Source organism: Mytilus galloprovincialis, chromosome 1 (genome assembly GCF_965363235.1).
Source record: "Mytilus galloprovincialis chromosome 1, xbMytGall1.hap1.1, whole genome shotgun sequence".
Classification (NCBI taxonomy): Eukaryota; Metazoa; Mollusca; class Bivalvia; order Mytilida; family Mytilidae; genus Mytilus; species Mytilus galloprovincialis.
Genome location: NC_134838.1, coordinates 32,048,627 through 32,067,479, shown reverse-complemented (window position 1 = coordinate 32,067,479; position 18,853 = coordinate 32,048,627). Strand labels below are relative to the sequence as shown.

At 31.8% G+C, this 18,853-nt stretch overlaps 1 protein-coding gene across 2 annotated transcripts in view; it reads right to left on the bottom strand.

Moving 5' to 3' along the window:
* Nucleotides 1-2,545: 2,545 nt before the first annotated feature.
* The window catches only part of LOC143071507 (laminin subunit alpha-like), an 86,536-nt gene continuing 70,228 nt past the window's right edge, over nucleotides 2,546-18,853 (bottom strand). Inside the window, exons 63-74 of one of the 2 annotated variants that reach the window (XM_076245858.1) lie at nucleotides 18,251-18,399; nucleotides 16,772-16,951; nucleotides 13,217-13,356; nucleotides 12,318-12,462; nucleotides 11,422-11,611; nucleotides 10,634-10,810; nucleotides 10,268-10,282; nucleotides 8,582-8,738; nucleotides 8,226-8,359; nucleotides 7,655-7,754; nucleotides 3,840-3,962; nucleotides 2,546-3,379 (exon numbers count right to left, since the gene is read on the bottom strand). In XM_076245858.1, the coding sequence (XP_076101973.1) occupies nucleotides 3,240-3,379; nucleotides 3,840-3,962; nucleotides 7,655-7,754; nucleotides 8,226-8,359; nucleotides 8,582-8,738; nucleotides 10,268-10,282; nucleotides 10,634-10,810; nucleotides 11,422-11,611; nucleotides 12,318-12,462; nucleotides 13,217-13,356; nucleotides 16,772-16,951; nucleotides 18,251-18,399 (1,650 nt within the window). In that variant the 3' untranslated portion in view covers nucleotides 2,546-3,239. The remainder of the gene's footprint in view (nucleotides 3,380-3,839; nucleotides 3,963-7,654; nucleotides 7,755-8,225; nucleotides 8,360-8,581; nucleotides 8,739-10,267; nucleotides 10,283-10,633; nucleotides 10,811-11,421; nucleotides 11,612-12,317; nucleotides 12,463-13,216; nucleotides 13,357-16,771; nucleotides 16,952-18,250; nucleotides 18,400-18,853) is intronic. The other variant, XM_076245866.1, reaches the window with a different exon arrangement.

Sequence of the window (18,853 nt, the reverse complement as noted above, 5' to 3'; positions counted from 1 at the left end):
TTAAATTGGGAAGAACCTATGCAGTTTCTCGCTACATTGAAGACCCATTGGTGGCCTTCGGCTGTTGTCTGCTCTATGGTCGGGTTGTTGTCGCTTTGACATTCCCCATTTCCTTTCTCAATTTTATCAGTAGTAAGAAGAAAGTAGGTTTCAGAAAAGGAAACATTTGCCGTATAAACTATCGGTTCCAGTACGAATAAAGAAGTAGGGAAGTCATTTTGCCTCTAATTGGCGCAATCGTATATTTTATTATTGGCGCAAACGATACCATGTAATTTAAAAACAGGTGGCGCAAACGTAGCATTGGAGAAAAAATGTTGTGGCGCAAAAGGACACATTTTTGGCGCAAACGGATCTCTCCCATTAGATATAAATAAATAAATACATTTTATCTGCTTTAATATTTTAATACATTTAGGATACTGATTTATCACAGTTTTAAGACTGGAGTATTGACAAAACAAATGGTTCAAAACAGGAGCTAAATGTACATAAATATGTCCACAGATTGATGTTTCCACTGAACCAAGAATATGCAACAATTTAAAATTATATCTACAATAATTAAAGTTTAAAATGTCCTATTTCTGAAATTAAAAATAAATAGATATATAGCATTAATTTCAAATATAAAAAAAAATTCTCAGCTTTTTTCAGATTTGTTTTGGAACATCCTTTCCTAGAGTAATTGAATCAAACGGAGTTAAATAATAATAAACACCAAAGTTTTGTTATATTTTGTACATTGTATAGGACACATATTCTTATTTGTGTCTTTTAAGTAATATTGTAATATTCTTGATTCAATGAAATATCTAATATCAATATGTAAAAGGGGGAAGACTTTTAATAAAAAATCAATATAAAAGATTGTTCAGCCACAACAAAATAATATAAAAACTGGATGTAAATTATTGTTTTATAAATACATAGATATTCATTATCAGATCTATTTCATTGGTTCAGAATCTGATGAATTCTGGGTTATATTTTCAAATAGTACACCAAAACTATGTGATTCTGAAACTTCAGATTGTTAAACAGTTCATAAAATCGTATAAAAATATAAAATTATAATACTTAATTATACTAAAGTTGAATAAGGGTCAGAATTACAAAATTTGTAAAACTAAATAAAAATAAACATCCTTACTTTATAACAGACATTAAGCTTAAAGCAATGGCAAGGGTAACATCATAAAATTATTATGAATGTACATGTACATCTTTGTTGTCTAAAGTTTAAATTAAAAAGAAATTTATTTCTATCACTAATTATAAATTATCTTATTTAGCCAGCAACCATCCATAAACAATACCAATTACAGGATTTTATGTCACCTAGAAAAGTAGAATATGTTTCAGTTTAAAAATTTCTAGAGATTGTAGATAAAAATCATATATCCCGACTTTAGTAAATAGGGGTTAAATTCCTTTCACTTATTTTAATTAAAAATACTGCATAGAAACTTAATCTATCCCTTATCCTTTAACATATCAAAATAATAATTTTTTTTTTTGTATGAGCAGCCCTTTTGAATTTTTCAGCAGCATTTGCCTTATCAAAAGAATGCATTCCATTGTTTTGTTTGTTAAATATATTTAAACACTTAGGTCTGTTTACCAAAAAGAACCAAAGTTTTATCACTTTTGGATTCACAAATATTGAACTTAATACTTTCAATTGATTATGTTTTAACACACCCATTTTTTATGAGGCAAAATTGTAACTGGATTCTGACCCAAATGATTTTAAAGGCTTTTAAAATGAATTAACTTTAAATGAGCACCAAAATGGCGGTTGGAAGGTTAATATCACAACCAAAGTTTCTATTTCTTACTAGTAAAGTTCATATTATTATAAAATTAATTATAAATTTCACCAAAACTCAAAAGGACTGCTAAAATAATTATAAATCTGAATACAAAGAAATATTGTGATGTTATCTGATTATGGGATTATTAAACTATTAATAAAATGTATATTGTGGAATTTATAAATGTCTTAGCTTTCATTCTGTTGAAAATGATTAGGATTACAATTTACAATGTCTTTGTTTTAAATTTAAATTAATAAATATTTTAGAGCCATATTTGACAAAATTTTGAAAATTATGATTTCTTTGTATTCACATTAAAGCTACTTAATATACTTGAGGTTGGTCTTTACACACAAGATGATCCAAACAGAAAAATGAAAACGCCATTTTTTCAGTCTCATAGATTATTGCACAAAATGTCATCATCTCGAATTCATTCTGCATATGAATTAAACATATACAGCAAATTTCACCAACACATTTCTTTGCCTAATCTTTCTAATATATTATTTATGATCAATGTAATCAGGATTTTTGATGCATTTCTAGACTGGCAAATTAATTTCTAGATTTTAAAAAGATCTCATAGAGTATTTATCACAATTATTGTAAATAGGTGGAAAAAAACTTCATGTATCATTGTCTTTCCATATCATAATATCTTTATGGATATCAGATCTTAACTTTGTGTAAAAAGATACATGGCAGAAAACAAATTATACATGTATAATAATTATTGTTTATTACAAAATACATAATTGAAAAACAATTTTTTTTGGCCTCTGGGGTACAAATGATTGTCTATTACCCTGCATATAAAATAATGATTGATTTTATTTGATTAAAGTTTATATCAATAATATCAATATTTGAGCAGTACTTTAATTTACCCTGATTAAAAGACTAGTCAAAATCATAAACATCATTTCTATGGTTAAAATGTAATAAAATATTATAAAAGTGCTAATTGCAAATTAACCCATTTTTTTAGCAATTCATGTTTTTAACTGTATACCATGTAATTGGTTGTAAGTCATTTATACAAAACATGGTATCCATATAATAAGATTCAATAATAATTCTTCTTCTTAATAGTGCTTACAAAGTTAGTTCAAGTGTACTTCTATATGAAATTCACTTTTAAGTATAGTGTATGTTCTTTAAAATGATGTTAACATAATTCTTTGAATATAAATTCACATTTTTCCATGTGCCTTTTTTACAATCCTTACAAGTGTACATTACCAGTTTATAACAATAATCTGCTAAACTTCCTCTGCTGACACAAAGAAGTTGAGTTTTCATAAAAACAAAAAATCAATATGTGTAGTAGCACCATTGTTTATATATATTTTGATTGTACATGCATATTAAATAAATAATCTTCTGTTTGGATCATCCTAGATTGGAGTATTATCATCAGTCTACTGGACAAGCATCAAGGTTTACGTCACCGTTAGCAACACCACCAGATATGTATCGAGGTTTGTCATCGATCATCAAGTTACGCATACAACCAATCAGATTGCTGTTTGCCAACATACCATCTCTTTCAAAGTCTGAAAAATTTAATTAATATGAAACAATATTTTATAAATACAAACTGATCTTTCATGCTCATATGAAGATATAAATTAGTTACTGGTTCCTTCAAAATACTTCAGCCTCAATAAGTTTGAAAATATGTGTTTTTGTTTTCAATTATGTTTGCTAATGTTCACTAAGATTGTACACAGGAGAGGGCTGGCAATGCAATTTTCCATATAGTTAATATTTCCAAGATTATAACTGTTCTAAAAATAATTAATCGGGACTGATTTTCAAACTTGTTAGAGACAATCCTGATATAAATCTATGATATAAGTTTGATAAAAATCTGGCAAGAATTGTACGTCAGAGCACTAACAAGACCAGGGAATGGACTTTCTTTAATTTCAACACTTTGTGCAGTGGTCAATCATGGAAAAGTAACTATAAAAAAATACTTTGTAGTAGATAGTTAAACTCAATTTGACCTACCTGGAACCCCTCCAATATAAAGTGGATTCTTCGTTTCAGCAGATGATGATCCTGGTTTACCTTCACCATGTGGAACATCCTCACCATCTACTTTCATCAATAAAACATTCTTAGCTTTTGTGGCTGAAAGTAAGCAAATAAAGATGTAAATAACAAACATATTAAATCAAATACTTTATGGTCGCTATCCATGTGTATTTATACTATTTCCAAAGTTGTGTCACTAGCAGCTGAATAATAAAGATCATATCTTGGAACCAGTAGGTAAACACTCAAAATATCTAGGAATATAACCAGATGCTCCGCAGGGTGCAGCTTTATACGACGGCAGAGGTTGAACCCTGAACGGTTGGGCAAGTATGGACACAACATTCAAGCTGGATTCAGCTCTAAATTTGGATTGAGATTAAATAGTTGACACAGCATAGGTTTCTGACACAGAATGAATGTGGTCTAATGATTTTAAAATAATTTTTTTGCCTTTGAGCAATTCACTATGCTGTTGAATATTAATCCTCTCAAAAAAATGTTTGAAGAAATTTTCTTTTTATTTATGAAATCTAAAATGAGAAAAATTTAACCCCCCCCCCACCATTTTTTTTTTCACATCCCCCTTTCCCTTTTTCCAAAACTGATCTCAATTCAAATTTCTAATGGAGTTTGCAACAATAACTGCTCATTTAAATACATCATAAAATATTAAAATGTAAAATAAAGTGCTTGTTATCACTGAATGGTAAAGATTGTTTTAATTTAACAGTTGGTAGTAAAAGTGAATATACATTGTATATTGTATAAAACAATGATTTAAGTTGATTCAACTACTATTCTGGACAAAGAAAGATAACTCCAATTGAAATATCAATTATATATATTGTATAAAACAATGATTTAAGTTGATTCAACTACTATTCTGGACAAAGAAAGATAACTCCAATTGAAATTGCAATTAGATATTTCTTGCTATTGCGCAATACTGTGCAATTGAAAATATTTGCTATTGCACAATACTGTGCAATTGAGGATTTCTTGCTATTGCGCAATACTGTGCAATTGAAAATTTCTTGCTATTGCACAATACTGTGCAATTAAAGATTTCTTGCTATTGCTGAATACTGTGCAATTGAAAATTTCTTGCTATTGCACAATACTTAATATAATAATTTTGGATCCTGATTTGAACCAACTTGAAAACTGGGCCCATAATCAAAAATCTAAGTACATGTTTAGATTCAGCATATCAAAAAAGCCCAAGAATTCAATTTTTGTTAAAATCAAACTTAGTTTAATTTTGGACCCTTTGGACTTTAATGTAGACCAATTTGATAACAGGACCAAAAATTAAGAATCTACATACACAGTTAAATTTGGCATATCAAAGAACCCCAATTATTCAATTTTTGACGAAATCAAACAAAGTTTAATTTTGGACCCCGATTTGGACCAACTTGAAAACTGGGCCAATAATCAACAAGAGGCTCTCAAGAGCCTGAATCGCTCACCTGGTAAACAATGCCTTCGGCCATGTTTTTTGACGAAATAGAAAATAAAACACAAACTTTATTTTATACACCCTACTGATCATTCAAATGAAGTTTGGTTGAATTTGGTTGAGTAGTTTTAGAGGAGAAGATTTTTTAAAGTTAGCAAATATGATGAACAAATTGTGAAAAATTGTCATTAAAGGACAATAACCCCTTAAGGGGTCAATTGACAATTTTGGTCATATCAACTTATTTGTAGATCTTACTTTGATGATCATTTTTGCTGTTTACAGTTTATCTTTATCTATAATGATATTCAAGATAATGACCAAAAACTGCAAAATTTCCTTAAAATTACCAATTAAGTGGCAGCAACCCAACAATGGTTTGTTTGATTCGTCTGAAAATTTCAGGGCTGATAGATCTTGACCTAATGAACATTTTTACCCCAGTCAGATTTGCTCTAAATGCTTTCGTTTTTGAGATATAAGCCAAAAACTGCATTTGACCCCTATGTTCTATTTAAAGTAAGGGCGGCCATGTTTTTTGACGGATCAAAAATCGAAGCACACACTTTGTGCAGGATAATCTAAGGAACTATCATGCTAAGTTTCATCCAAATCCATTCAGTAGTTTCAGAGGAGAAGATTTTTTAAAGTTAGCAAATATGATGAACAAATTGTGAAAAATTGTCATTAAAGGACATTTACCCCTTAAGGGGTCAATTGACAATTTTGGTCATATTAACCTATTTGTAGATCTTACTTTGCTGATCATTTTTGCTGTTTACAGTTTATCTTCATCTATAATAATATTCAAGATAATGACCAAAAACTGCAAAATTTCCTTAAAATTACCAATTAAGTGGCAGCAACCCAACAATGGTTTGTTTGATTCGTCTGAAAATTTCAGGGCTGATAGATCTTGACCTAATGAACATTTTTACCCCATGTCAGATTTGCTCTAAATGCTTCCGTTTTTGAGATATAAGCCAAAAACTGCATTTGACCCCTATGTTCTATTTTTAGTAACGGCGGCCATGTTTTTTGACGGATCAAAAATCGAAGCACACACTTTGTGCAGGATAATCTAAGGAACAATCATTTTAAGTTTCATTCAAATCTATTCAGTAGTTTCAGAGGAGAAGATGTTTGAAAAATTGTTAACGACGACAGACGACGACGACGGACGCCAAGTGATGAGAAAAGCTCACATGGCCTTTTAGGCCAGGTGAGCTAAAAATCTGAGTACATTTTTAGATTCAGCATATCAAAGAACCCCAAGGATTCAATTTTTGTTAAAATCATACTAAGTTTAATTTTGGACCCTTTGGACCTTAATGTAGACCAATTTGAAAACGGGACCAAAAATTAAGAATCTACATACACAGTTAGATTCGGCATATCAAAGAACACCAATTATTCAATTTTTGATGAAATCAAACAAAGTTCAATTTTGGACCCTTTGGGCCCCTTATTCCTAAACTGTTGGGACCAAAACTCCCAAAATCAATCCCAACCTTCCTTTTATGGTCATAAACCTTGTGTTTAAATTTCATAGATTTCTATTTACTTATACTAAAGTTATTGTGCGAAAACCAAGAATAATGCTTATTTGGGTCCTTTTTTTGGCCCCTAATTCCTAAACTGTTGGAACCAAAACTCCCAAAATCAATCCCAACCTTCCTTTTGTGGTCATAAACCTTGTGTCAAAATTTGATAGATTTCTATTCACTTAAACTAAAGTTATAGTGCAAAAAACCAAGAAAACGCTTATTTGGGCCCTTTTTGGCCCCTAATTCCTAAAATGTTGGGACCAACACTCCCAAAATCAATCCCAACCTTCCTTTTGTGGTCATAAACCTTGTGTTAAAATTTCATAGATATCTATTCACTTTTACTTAAGTTAGAGTGCGAAAACCATGACTAAGGGGGCGGAGCTAAATTATCTCCATGGAAATGAGACATGCCGATGCTTACACAACTGCATACCAAATATCATTGACCTACCACTTGTGGTTACCCTTAAACTGACCTAATCACAAACTAATACATGTAAAATAAGAGAAAGTTTTGAGGTCAATAGACCATGACTGAGGGGGCAGAGCCAAATAATCTCCATGGAAATGAGATGTGCCAACACTTATACAACTGCATACCAAATATGATTGACCTACCACTTGTAGTTCACCATAAACTAGACCTAATCACAAACTAATACATTGTTGACGCCATCTTCTTCGCCGACGCCGGAAACAGCATACCTATGTTTCGCTTTTTGACTCCGTCAAGGCGAGACAAAAATGAGGTAAAAATATATAAAATGAATTACCTTCAATCTTATGCCACTGACTGTCACATAATTTATTGGTTACTTGTGGTGTATATCTGGTAGAGAATTCACCACCACCATTATCAGCTGTCAAAATCAACTGAAAAAATTTAAAAAGGTAAAACATTGTAGAATTCTTTAAATGTATATCTTTAAATATGTTGGGTTCATATAAAAATGTCCTTCTTCCTCTTTAGAAGAGGGTGGTAAAGGGTTATTTTTATTCAATGTGTTTTGCCATTTTTACTTCATGTGTAGCTGTGAAATGGGTTCGTTATTCACCATGTTTCCTGAAATTGTTAAAAAAATCAATCAGACATTTTTAATTGTTCCTCCATCGTGAAATGGCAATTTTGTTTTGCTTTCTTCCGTGCATATACCCCAGCCCCCCTTTTATGCCTCTCTTAAGAAGTTTTGCAATTGAACTGCTTGGATTTCATTTCTTTACTACTCTGAATAAAATTAAATGTATATGCTTTCAAATCTAACAGCTATTAATTTATTAGTAAATTTTCAAACCAATTGATTATCCTAGTTTTATATGCAAGTAGGCATTCTCTTTATTACTAACCTCTCCATTGACCATCTGTAGAAGTAAGAAGTCACCACCATTGTCAGCATGAACAGATAACAACACACCAGTCAAACTTCGTGGTCGCACTTCTAATGATATGGTGATGTCAACACCAACAGAGAACGTGTCATCTGTAATAAAATCAGAAAATTAATACAGATTTTCATTACAAGTGTACCTAGAATGCTTTAGGGAAGCTTATATCAACACCAACAGAAAACATGTCATTTGTAAACAATCACAAAATAAGCCTATATTACTTTTTTTTCAAGGGGCAGAATTCCCATAAAAATATTGATCTAGACTTACTTATAAACTTGTCAGAGATATAATAACAACTTTTTTTTCCATACCTAATTGAACATATCCACCATTGTTGAAGAAGAAAGATCCCGACTCGTAATCAGCAGTATAACATCTTCTGACATCATTCTCTACGACAGGCGTAGGCATGGATTTTCCACTTAAGGTCAAGTCAGCAATACAGCCTTGGAAAGCAGTAGATACACCCTGCATTAAATCAATCAGTTATTATATAAACGGAGAAAATAAACCAATAACATTTAATTCATTTTTATTACCCTGGTTTTATTCACCTGCATTTTATTTGTGCAATAGAACTGTTACCACCGTTTCAGGGTGCAGACATCAATCTTAAATTTTATTTCAGTCACAAATATCAGTTTTTGAGTGCAGACATCTTAGATTTTATTGTAAAAGTGAAATCAATAATTGACATCAGCATATATGAAAATTCAATACAATTATTCCTTAAAATCTTTTGATAGGACTCATATTCTAACATTTAATGATGAGATAATTTTGGAAGGGAAAGCAACATTAAAAAACTTTGTACATAGCCAAATATGACTTGTTTCAACTTTTAAATCTCTGTTTGGTCCAACAATACAGAAATAAGTAAGTCATTTTTGCTTCAATCCACTCATTAGCCCATCAGAAACAAAAATCTTAAATTCTTTATCTAACAGTGAGTTGAATTTGTCTCCATGTGCAATGAAACAATGTCATTTCTGTTTTTGTTGAAAATATCATGTAATTTAAGAATTTGCTAAATGTACTGTTGTTTTCAATATAAATATCATTCCTAGGAAAAATATGTAGTATTAAGTGAACACAAATTCAAACAATTTGGAATTGGTAACATAATGAAAAACATATTTTTTTCTGTAGTATAGTGCTGTACCATGGGAAAAAACTTTGGAGCATTGTGAAAGTGTTAACAGATTGTTTAAGATGTATTTGTTGTAGGAAGGCTTGAATGTTATAACAGAGGTGGACAGAGTCTTTACCGACTAAAGATAACCATTGTGACCAATAGAGAGAAAGTCCTAACTAAAGCAACAATACTAATTTGTTATATACAGAAAAATTTCTTTGAATTTTCTTTGTCTTTCAATGAGAAAAATAAGTTATCTCCCATACCTCATCAATAAATTAAAAATTACCACAATATCTTTTTAAATATTTTTATTGTCACAGAATCAAAAGCAAATAAGTAGTGAGTTTTGTGCTCACACAGGGGTAAAATTGAAATATTTAAAACTATCATACATGGTAGATAAATAAACTCATTATAGATACCAGGATTAAATTTTGCATTTACGCCAGATGCCCGTTTTCGTCTACAAAAGACTCATCAGTGACGCTCAAGTCCAAAAAAAGTTAAAAGGTCAAATAAAGTACAAAGTTGAAGAGCATTGAAGACCAAAATTCCTAAAAATTTACCAAATACAGCTAAGGTAATCTATTCCTGAGGAAGAAAAAGGTAAGACCTTTTTTTTCAAAATACCTGATGGAAGTAGAATTGAGATGATTTTATTTTGTACAGGAAGTACCGGAACTTAACTAAACGTCCTAAACAAGGGAGACAATTCATTGAATTAAACTAAATATGTTAGAAAGCTTACTGTTTGTTAATTTTATATCAATATTATATCAAATATACATCTTAGAACAGAAAGTATTATTAAAGTAGACTGAGAAATGAAATTTGACTGGTCAATATACTCCAAACTTACATATGATAGCAAAACCTAGAAAAAGAGTCAATAATGTATTTCAAATGTAAAAAAATATGTATTTAATCTGTCATCTTTAACAGTGTTACCTTTTTTTTTCTTTTGTTATGAAGTCCAATTACTTTTTTTCATACCAAGTTTAAATGAACTCATTGTAATATTTTTTATGCATATATTAAATTGTTGTGAAAAGCAAAATATTCCTAAAATAACAGATATATAATCATTGGTATGACAGACAATAAATTAGATGTTTCTCGAAAGAGTCAGGATATGAATTATTTAATTTTATGCAGCCAAGCAATAAACATTATACGGTAGAGATAACACCTTCTAAAAAAATAAAGTTCTTTGTCAAAGACTCACCATTAAATTTCGGCCAACTTTTTTTGTATATTCTTTATCATCAGGCATACCACCCACATAGTAAGGAGGCTTAACATTCAGTGACCTTGCTGAACCTTTGGACAGTCCATCTCCTTCAATAATCCTCACACCATCAATCTCCATAGCACCTTGCTTCAAATTCCTCATAAACTTCACCTTTACAAGATAAAATTGTCACATTTGTAACTCAAATACTCAGACAAGTATAATTTTTTTTTAAATTAAATCATATTTTACAGTGGTTAAAACAGGCCTTGTGGTATCAAATAATTTGGATTTTTTTTTATCTCAAATGATTTTGAAGATCAGGAAACACATATTGAAAGAAGGGATTTGATTTACTTTGGCATCAACAATAAACTGCAATGTAAGTGATTTCCCTCCTCTCCAGCTTAACAATTTTGAATCATTTAATATAGTAACACAACTGTCTAGCTTTGTGTTAACAATAACTGTAAACTATAACCCACTATAATTTTCAATAAGAATTGCCTTTAAACAATATTTTTCTGTATTTGAAATTCTTTTTATTGTGTACATTGACAATAGAATTTTTAGTGGAATTTAGATAAAAAGTGTAAGGAACTATATCTTTTTCTACGCATTCACAGTTGCTTTAATGCAACATCATCAACAACTTCTTGACATTATCTCTAGTTGTATGACCTCAGAGGAGTTAAATAACAGAGTTTATTTCACATGTGAAATTATCACATATGAAATTATCTGTTTTCAGTGAAATAAAAATCAATGTAATATCTACTTACAGTATGCCACTGTCCATCATTGTAAGTTTGAGGACTAGCAATCACAGCTTCTCCTGTTCCACAATCAAATGAGAAGATAACTTTGCCCTCCTTCATAAACAGTGACAGGAAATCTGTGTGTCTTACATCAGAGGCATAGAAAACCACACCATTTCCAGAAGTGGTCTTAAGTCGTACTTCAAATTCTGACCTGTTGGTTAAATTACAAGTTATTGTTAGTCATAAAACAATTTCTAGGCAGTTGGTTTAAAATATCACTTTAGTTTATTCAGAATAAATTAACTATCTTTGGTTAAATTATCATATAGTTAGATCTTTTTCTACAACATTGTATAGAAATAAAATAACCTAGAACCTCGAAAACATATTTCAAATACAACAATGAGGTTCAAATGTTCATGGAGCCTATAGTTAAGTGGTTGTCATTGGTTCATACAAGTCTTATTTCTTTTTCATAAATTGTTATCTTATAAATCAGTCTGTTAGTTTTCTCAATTGAATGGCTTCATATTTTTCAGGTCAGGGCCTTTTGATAGTTATCGCATTAGCAATCATACCACACCTCCTTACTTTTATATATTCATATTCATATTTCAATGCATTCAAATTCCTGGTCCTAATAATTATTTACTTTTTTCTTTTGTTTTACTGAGAAAAAGAAACTCAAAATTCAATATGTATACTTGCTTACTATACAGTATGGGTTTTGCTCATTGTTTGAGGCTTTCTACTAACCTTCAGCTGTTTACATTCGTCTCTTTTTGTAGAGTAACATAATATTTATGAAGAATTTACCTTCTTTTACTGTTATTAATAAATACTCATTTTTACTAGATATTCATTATCTTAAATCTGTGAATACTACCAGACCTATAAAATGTAAAGTAAATACATACTTGACTCTGAGTCCTGATGGCAACTGATCATACTCGAAGTAGCTGTATGGAGATTTTCCAAAGAAGTGTCCTTCTCCCATATCTGATGGTGCTCCAAGACTTGTAGGATTAGGTAGGACACATTGTGCTGGCTCTTCTGGTCCAGCTGCAATAGGAAGTACATAAATTTCGAAGATACTACAGTTTTTGGTGACATACTGAGTGTCTATGATCTTTTTAATGTCATGTATGATACTGTGAGATTTTTCACCCCCCACCCCTATGCCTCCAGCCAATATAGAATGAAGAAACACACAGCATTACACACAGTAAAAATAAGTTTAAAAGACGCCTGAGTCCGATGTCAGAATAGGTAACTAAAGAAACTAAGCAAAATGACAATGATACAAACTAAAAATGAAATATTCTAAACTTCATTTATTAGTGGTTGTTGATGATTTTACCAGGTAATCAACATTTACCCAAACATCATTTTCATCCAATGACACATTGCAGTGTGAGGCTTTCAAAAAGACCGAGCATTTATGAGTGCTCCTCTGGTCTTGGTCTACTAAGCACTCTCACAAATACTAATATCAGCAATGTCTCAGACATCTTATAAAATCATTTATGATAAATTACTTTTAAGGAATTTTGCACCTAGGAAAGTCTGTGCATTTATCCATCTAAATTTGTAGGTTCTCTAACCTGCTCTTTCCTTTCAAGATTTTTACAGAAATTTATATCAAAGGTTTATATCAGCAATGTCCAAGACAACACCATTTTCTGAATGTTAAGTCATTTGTCTGTACACATTACATGAGATATTGCAATTAGATACAGTCAACTACAATTAATTTATTCATGCTTATAGTCTATAGATATATTATGTTCTACAACAGAAAAGTGTGTAAAGTTACCTGGTGTTGTTAAACCACTGGGAGTAGGTGTGGTTCGAATAACTGGTTCCTCAATTTTAGCTCCTGCCTGTACCATTGGACAATCACTGAACTTAGCTCCTCTAACATTTTGGTTTGGAATACTAGCAAAGTTTAAGAACCTGAAAGTAAAGGGTTCACAATTTACAATCATGTCACGGTTACATCAATTAACTAGAGGCTCTAAAGAGCCTGTGTCGCTCACCTGTAAATGTACTGATGCTTTGGAAATCATGTAAAATAAAGAACCTTAGTGAGCACGCTCACATACCCCACGTCCCCACATTGTCATTGGAGAAATTAAATAAGTATAAGAAAAAAAAATTGTATAAAAAAAATATTGAATAATAATTTCCTGTCAATAAACATAGTATGTCCTTATTATCTACAAAATTTCATGAAATTCTGTTGTGTGTTTTCAGAGGAGTTGAGATGACAAACTGTTGCAGAAGTACATTGAAGCAAATAAGTTCAAAGGGGCATAACTCCTAGAAAAAAAATTGAACCGTAATTTCCTGTTGATATGCACATCTACATAGTATGTCCTTATTATCTACAAAGTTTCATGAAATTCTGTTGTGTGGTTTGAGAGGAGTTGCGATGACAAACTGTTGCAGTAGTACATTAAAGTAAATAAGTTCAAAGGGGCGCAACTCCTAGAAAAAAAATTGAATCGCAATTTCCCGTCGATATGCACAACTACATAGTATGTCCTTATTATCTGAAAAGGTTTCGTGAAATTCTGCTGTGTGGTTTGAGAGGAGTTGCGATGACAAACTGTTGCAGTAGTACATTTAAGTAAATAAGTTCAAAGGGGCGTAACTCCTAGAAAAACAAGAGGCTCTCAAGAGCCTGAATCGCTCACCTTAATTCTTTTGGTTAAATCTCTCATCAATGATTATTTTGGCTTTTCAATTTATTTAAATGTTTTTTGGATCGTCCTATTTTCTTCAAAAGCCAAAAAAAAAATCATTTTCTCCTATGTTCTATTTTAGCCATAGGAGCTATGTTTCTTGACATACAAGGAAATAAAATATAAAATTTATACTAGATACTCTGAAACTCATTTAGCCTAAGTTTGGCTGAAATTGATACAGCAGTTTCAAAGGAGAAGATTTTTTAAAGTAAGTCAACATGATGAACAAATTGTGAAAAAAGTCTTTAAAGGGCAATAACTCCTTAAGGGGTCAATTGACAATTTTGGTCAAATTGACTTAATTGAAGATCTTACTTTGCTGAACATTATTGCTGTTTACAGTTTATTTCTATCTATAATTATATTCAAGACAATAAACAAAAACAGCAAAATTTCCTTAAAATTATCAATTCAGGGGCAGCAACCCAACAACAGGTTGTCTGATTCATCTGAAAATTTCAGGGCAGATAGATCTTGACCTGATAAACAATATTACCCAACGTCAGATTTGCTCTAAATGCTTTGGTTTTTGAGTTATAAGCCAAAAACTGCATTTGACCCCTATGTTCTATTTTTAGCAATGGCGACCATGTTTGTTGATAGATCATAACTTCGGATAAAATTTACAAACAAGATACCCTAAGGAACATTCAGTTAAAGTTTGGAAGTATTTGGCCCAGTAGTTTTAGAGGAGAAGATTTTTGTAAAAGATTACTAAGATTTATGAAAAATGGTTAAAAATTGACTATAAAGGGCAATAACTCCTAAAGGGGTCAACTGACCATTTCCGTCATGTTGACTTATTTGTAAATCTTACTTTGCTGAACATTATTGCTGTTTACAGTTTATCTCTATCTATAATAGTATTCAAGATAATAACCAAAAACAGCAAAATTTCCTTAAAATTACCAATTCAGGGGCAGCAACCCAACAACGGGTTGTCTGATTCATCTGAAAATTTCAGGGCAGATAGATCTTGACCCGATAAACAATATTACCCCATGTCAGATTTGCTCTAAATGCTTTGGTTTTTGAGTTATAAGCCAAAAACTGCATTTGACCCCTATGTTCTATTTTTAGCAATGGCGACCATGTTTGTTGATAGATCAAAACTTCGGATACAATTTATAAATAAGATACCCAAAGGAACATTCAGTTAAAGTTTGAAAGTATTTGGCCCAGTAGTTTCAGAGGAGAAGATTCTTGAAATAGTTAACGACGACAGACGACGACAGACGACGACGGACGCCAAGTGATGGCATAAGCTCACTTGTCCCTTCGGGACAGGTGAGCTAAAAATTGAATCGCAATTTCCCATCGATATGCACAACTACATAGTATGTCCTTATTATCTGAAAAGGTTTCGTGAAATTCTGTTGTGTGGTTTGAGAGGAGTTGCGATGACAAGAAACAGGACTGACGGACGGACTGACGGACAGGTCAAAAACATTATACCCTCCGCAACTTCGTTGCATGGGGTATAATAAGGTTAAAATCATAATTTATAGTATAAGATCTCAGTAGATACTATAATGATATCTAAGATATTATAGTTAAGCAAAATCTATATTTTACCCCCATGTTCTATTTTAAGCCATGGCGGCCATCTTGTTTGGTCGGCCCGGTCAACGGACACATTTTTTAAACTACATACCCTAATGATGATAGTGGACAAGTTTGGTTAAATTTGCCTTAGTAGTTTCAGAGGAAAAGATTTGTTAAAAATTGACTATAAAGGGCAATAACTCCTTAAGGGGTCAATTGACCATTTTGATCATGATGACTTATTTGTAGATCTTACTAGGCTGAACATTAATGCTGTTCACAGTTTACCTTTATCTATAATAATATTCAAGATAATTACCAACAAGAATGTGTCCATAGTACACGGATGCCCCACTCCCACTATCATTTTCTATGTTCAGTGGACCGTGAAATTGGGGTCAAAACTTTAATTTGGAATTAAAATTAGAAAGATCATATCATAGGGAACATGTGTATTAAGTTTCAAGTTGATTGGACTTCAGCTTCATCAAAAACTACCTCGACCAAAAACTTTAACCGGACGGACAAACGGAGGCACAGACCAGAAAACATAAATGCCCCTCTACTATCGTAGGTGGGGCATAAAAACGGAAAAATTTCCTTTAAATTACCAATTTGAGGGCAGCAACTCAACAACAGGTTCTTTGATCCATTTGAAAATTTGTGATGCAAATGTTGACCTGATAAACAATTTAACCCGCATCAGATTTGCTCTAAATGCTTTGGTTTCAGAGATATAAGCCAAAATCTACATTTTACGCCTATGTTCTATTTTTAGCCATGTTGGTCATCTTGGTTGTTTGACCAGGTCACTGGACTCATTTTTTAAACTAGATACCCAAATGATGATTGTGGGCAAGTTTGGTTTAATTTGGCCAAGTAGTTTCAGGAGAAGATTTTTGTAAAAGTTAACGAAGACAGACGCCGGACGCAAAGTGAAAATCTTAGCCCCACAATAAATTGTTTACTGCAGCTTGGTTAAACTGTAAAATTCTCACTTCAGTTCAACATTTCCTTGCAGGTAATGTCTTAAAGAAAAATTTGATAATGAGTTTGAGTTATCTTCCCTTACTTACTTGTTGTTAACTGTGACATCAGATATACACCCTACAAATGGGTTGGTGGATCCAACCAAAGCATCAGGAAGTATTCCATCAAATCCTCCAAAGTACAGGACTGGATTTGTAGTAACACTAGAGTCATCTCCCTTTGACATTCTATTCACCATCTCTCTGTCATCTATATTCATCATTAGTCTGAAAGAACAAATCATGCTATTCAAAAGAGCCAGTGAACATAAACTTTTAATATTAAGATTAGCTGTAAATATTGCTATATTTTCAAACTGCTTTGAAATAGGTAAGCCTAACTAACTTTGAAATAAGTACAAACAAGAATGTGTCCCCAGTACACAGATGCCCCATCCCCACTATCATTTTCTATGTTCAGTGGACCGTGAAAATGGGGGAGGAAATTCTCTAATTTTGCATTAAATTTAGAAAGATCATATCATAGGGAACATGTGTACTAAGTTTCTAGTAGATTGGATTTCAACTTCATCAAAAACTACCTCGACCAAAAACTTTAACCAAAACTTTAACATGAAGCAGGACAGACGAAAGATCGAACGGACGAATGGGCGAACAGACAGATGCACAGACCAGAAAACATAATGCCCATAAATGGGGCATATAAACAGAGCATTTTCAATGATAATTTTTTGAAACCAACACAGTTGTATACTTTTAGGTATAACAAATAATACATTATATTCTGCATTGAAAATCAAATTATAAATGCTGAAAATCATGGCTTAAAACTCCAAGTTTAATAGATTTTTTATCAAATCTATATTTTTACGAAATCAAAGTGCACGGTAGCACTTTTGGAAAGACAGCAATTATAGTAATGTGTGGATTTTGAAGGTGGATATTAATCCTCAATAAAAATGTGTTTATCTGATCAGATGAAGACAGTCAGTTTTTATCCTGAAAAAAATAGGTCCATTTGCTAGTGGAGTATTGCAGATCATGTAGAAATATGATTGATTTAATACAGGTAGATTGTCAATCATTATAATTAGAAGTTGGATAAGTTTCCAGTAGTCATTAGATTATTACCATATAAAAAACGGTTTCCATTATATGAAAAAAAAACTTACTTCTTTCCCATCTTCATTAGAGATTAGAGATAAGTAATGCCACTCTCCATCATTATATTTAGAACCAACATCACTTTCTATAGTGGTCAGATCATTACCATGGTAACAGTTACCATAACAATATAAAACTTACTTCTTTCCCATCTTCATGAGAGACAGGTAATGCCACTCTCCATCATTATATTTAGAACTAACATCACTTTATATATATAGTGGTCAGATCATTACCATGGTAACAGTTACCATAACAATATAAATCTTACTTCTTTCCCATCTTCATGAGAGACAGGTAATGCCACTCTCCATCATTATATTTAGAACCAACATCACTTTATATATATATAGTGGTCAGATCATTACCATGGTAACAGTACCATACCATTATAAAACTTACTTCTTTCCCATCTTCATTAGAGATAAGTAATGCCACTCTCCATCATTATATTTAGAACTAACATCACTTTCTATAGTGGTCAGATCATTACCAGCATCACTTGTCACAATGATACGACCATTCACCACAGATACAGAAAACACTTCATCCTAAAAATAAATATATTTAGTCAATTTTGTATTATGTGAATTGTTTATTTTTTACTATTTTAGAATTTTGGTTATATCATGATGACCATCTTTTATTAACCGGAGAGAACATGAATTCAGGCAGAAAAACTATCAATCTTCGTTCAAGATCAGTCTCAGTCGATAAATACCTCTCCATGAACAAGAGAAATTAGTCCAGATAAATTTGGTTAACTGAAAAATAGTCAAACAGAATAGCAGTCATGAAGAACACCTTGACCAAACATATTATTTTAATTCTTGCTTCAACCATGTTTCCTCAATGAGGTTGTATTTTTTGTCCATCTGATGAGTTAAGCCTTTTTCAACTGATTTTTATAGTTTGTTCTGATGTTGTACTGCTATACCACTGTCCCAGGTTAGGGGGAGGGTTGGGATCCCGCTAACATGTTTAACCCCGCCACATTATTTATGT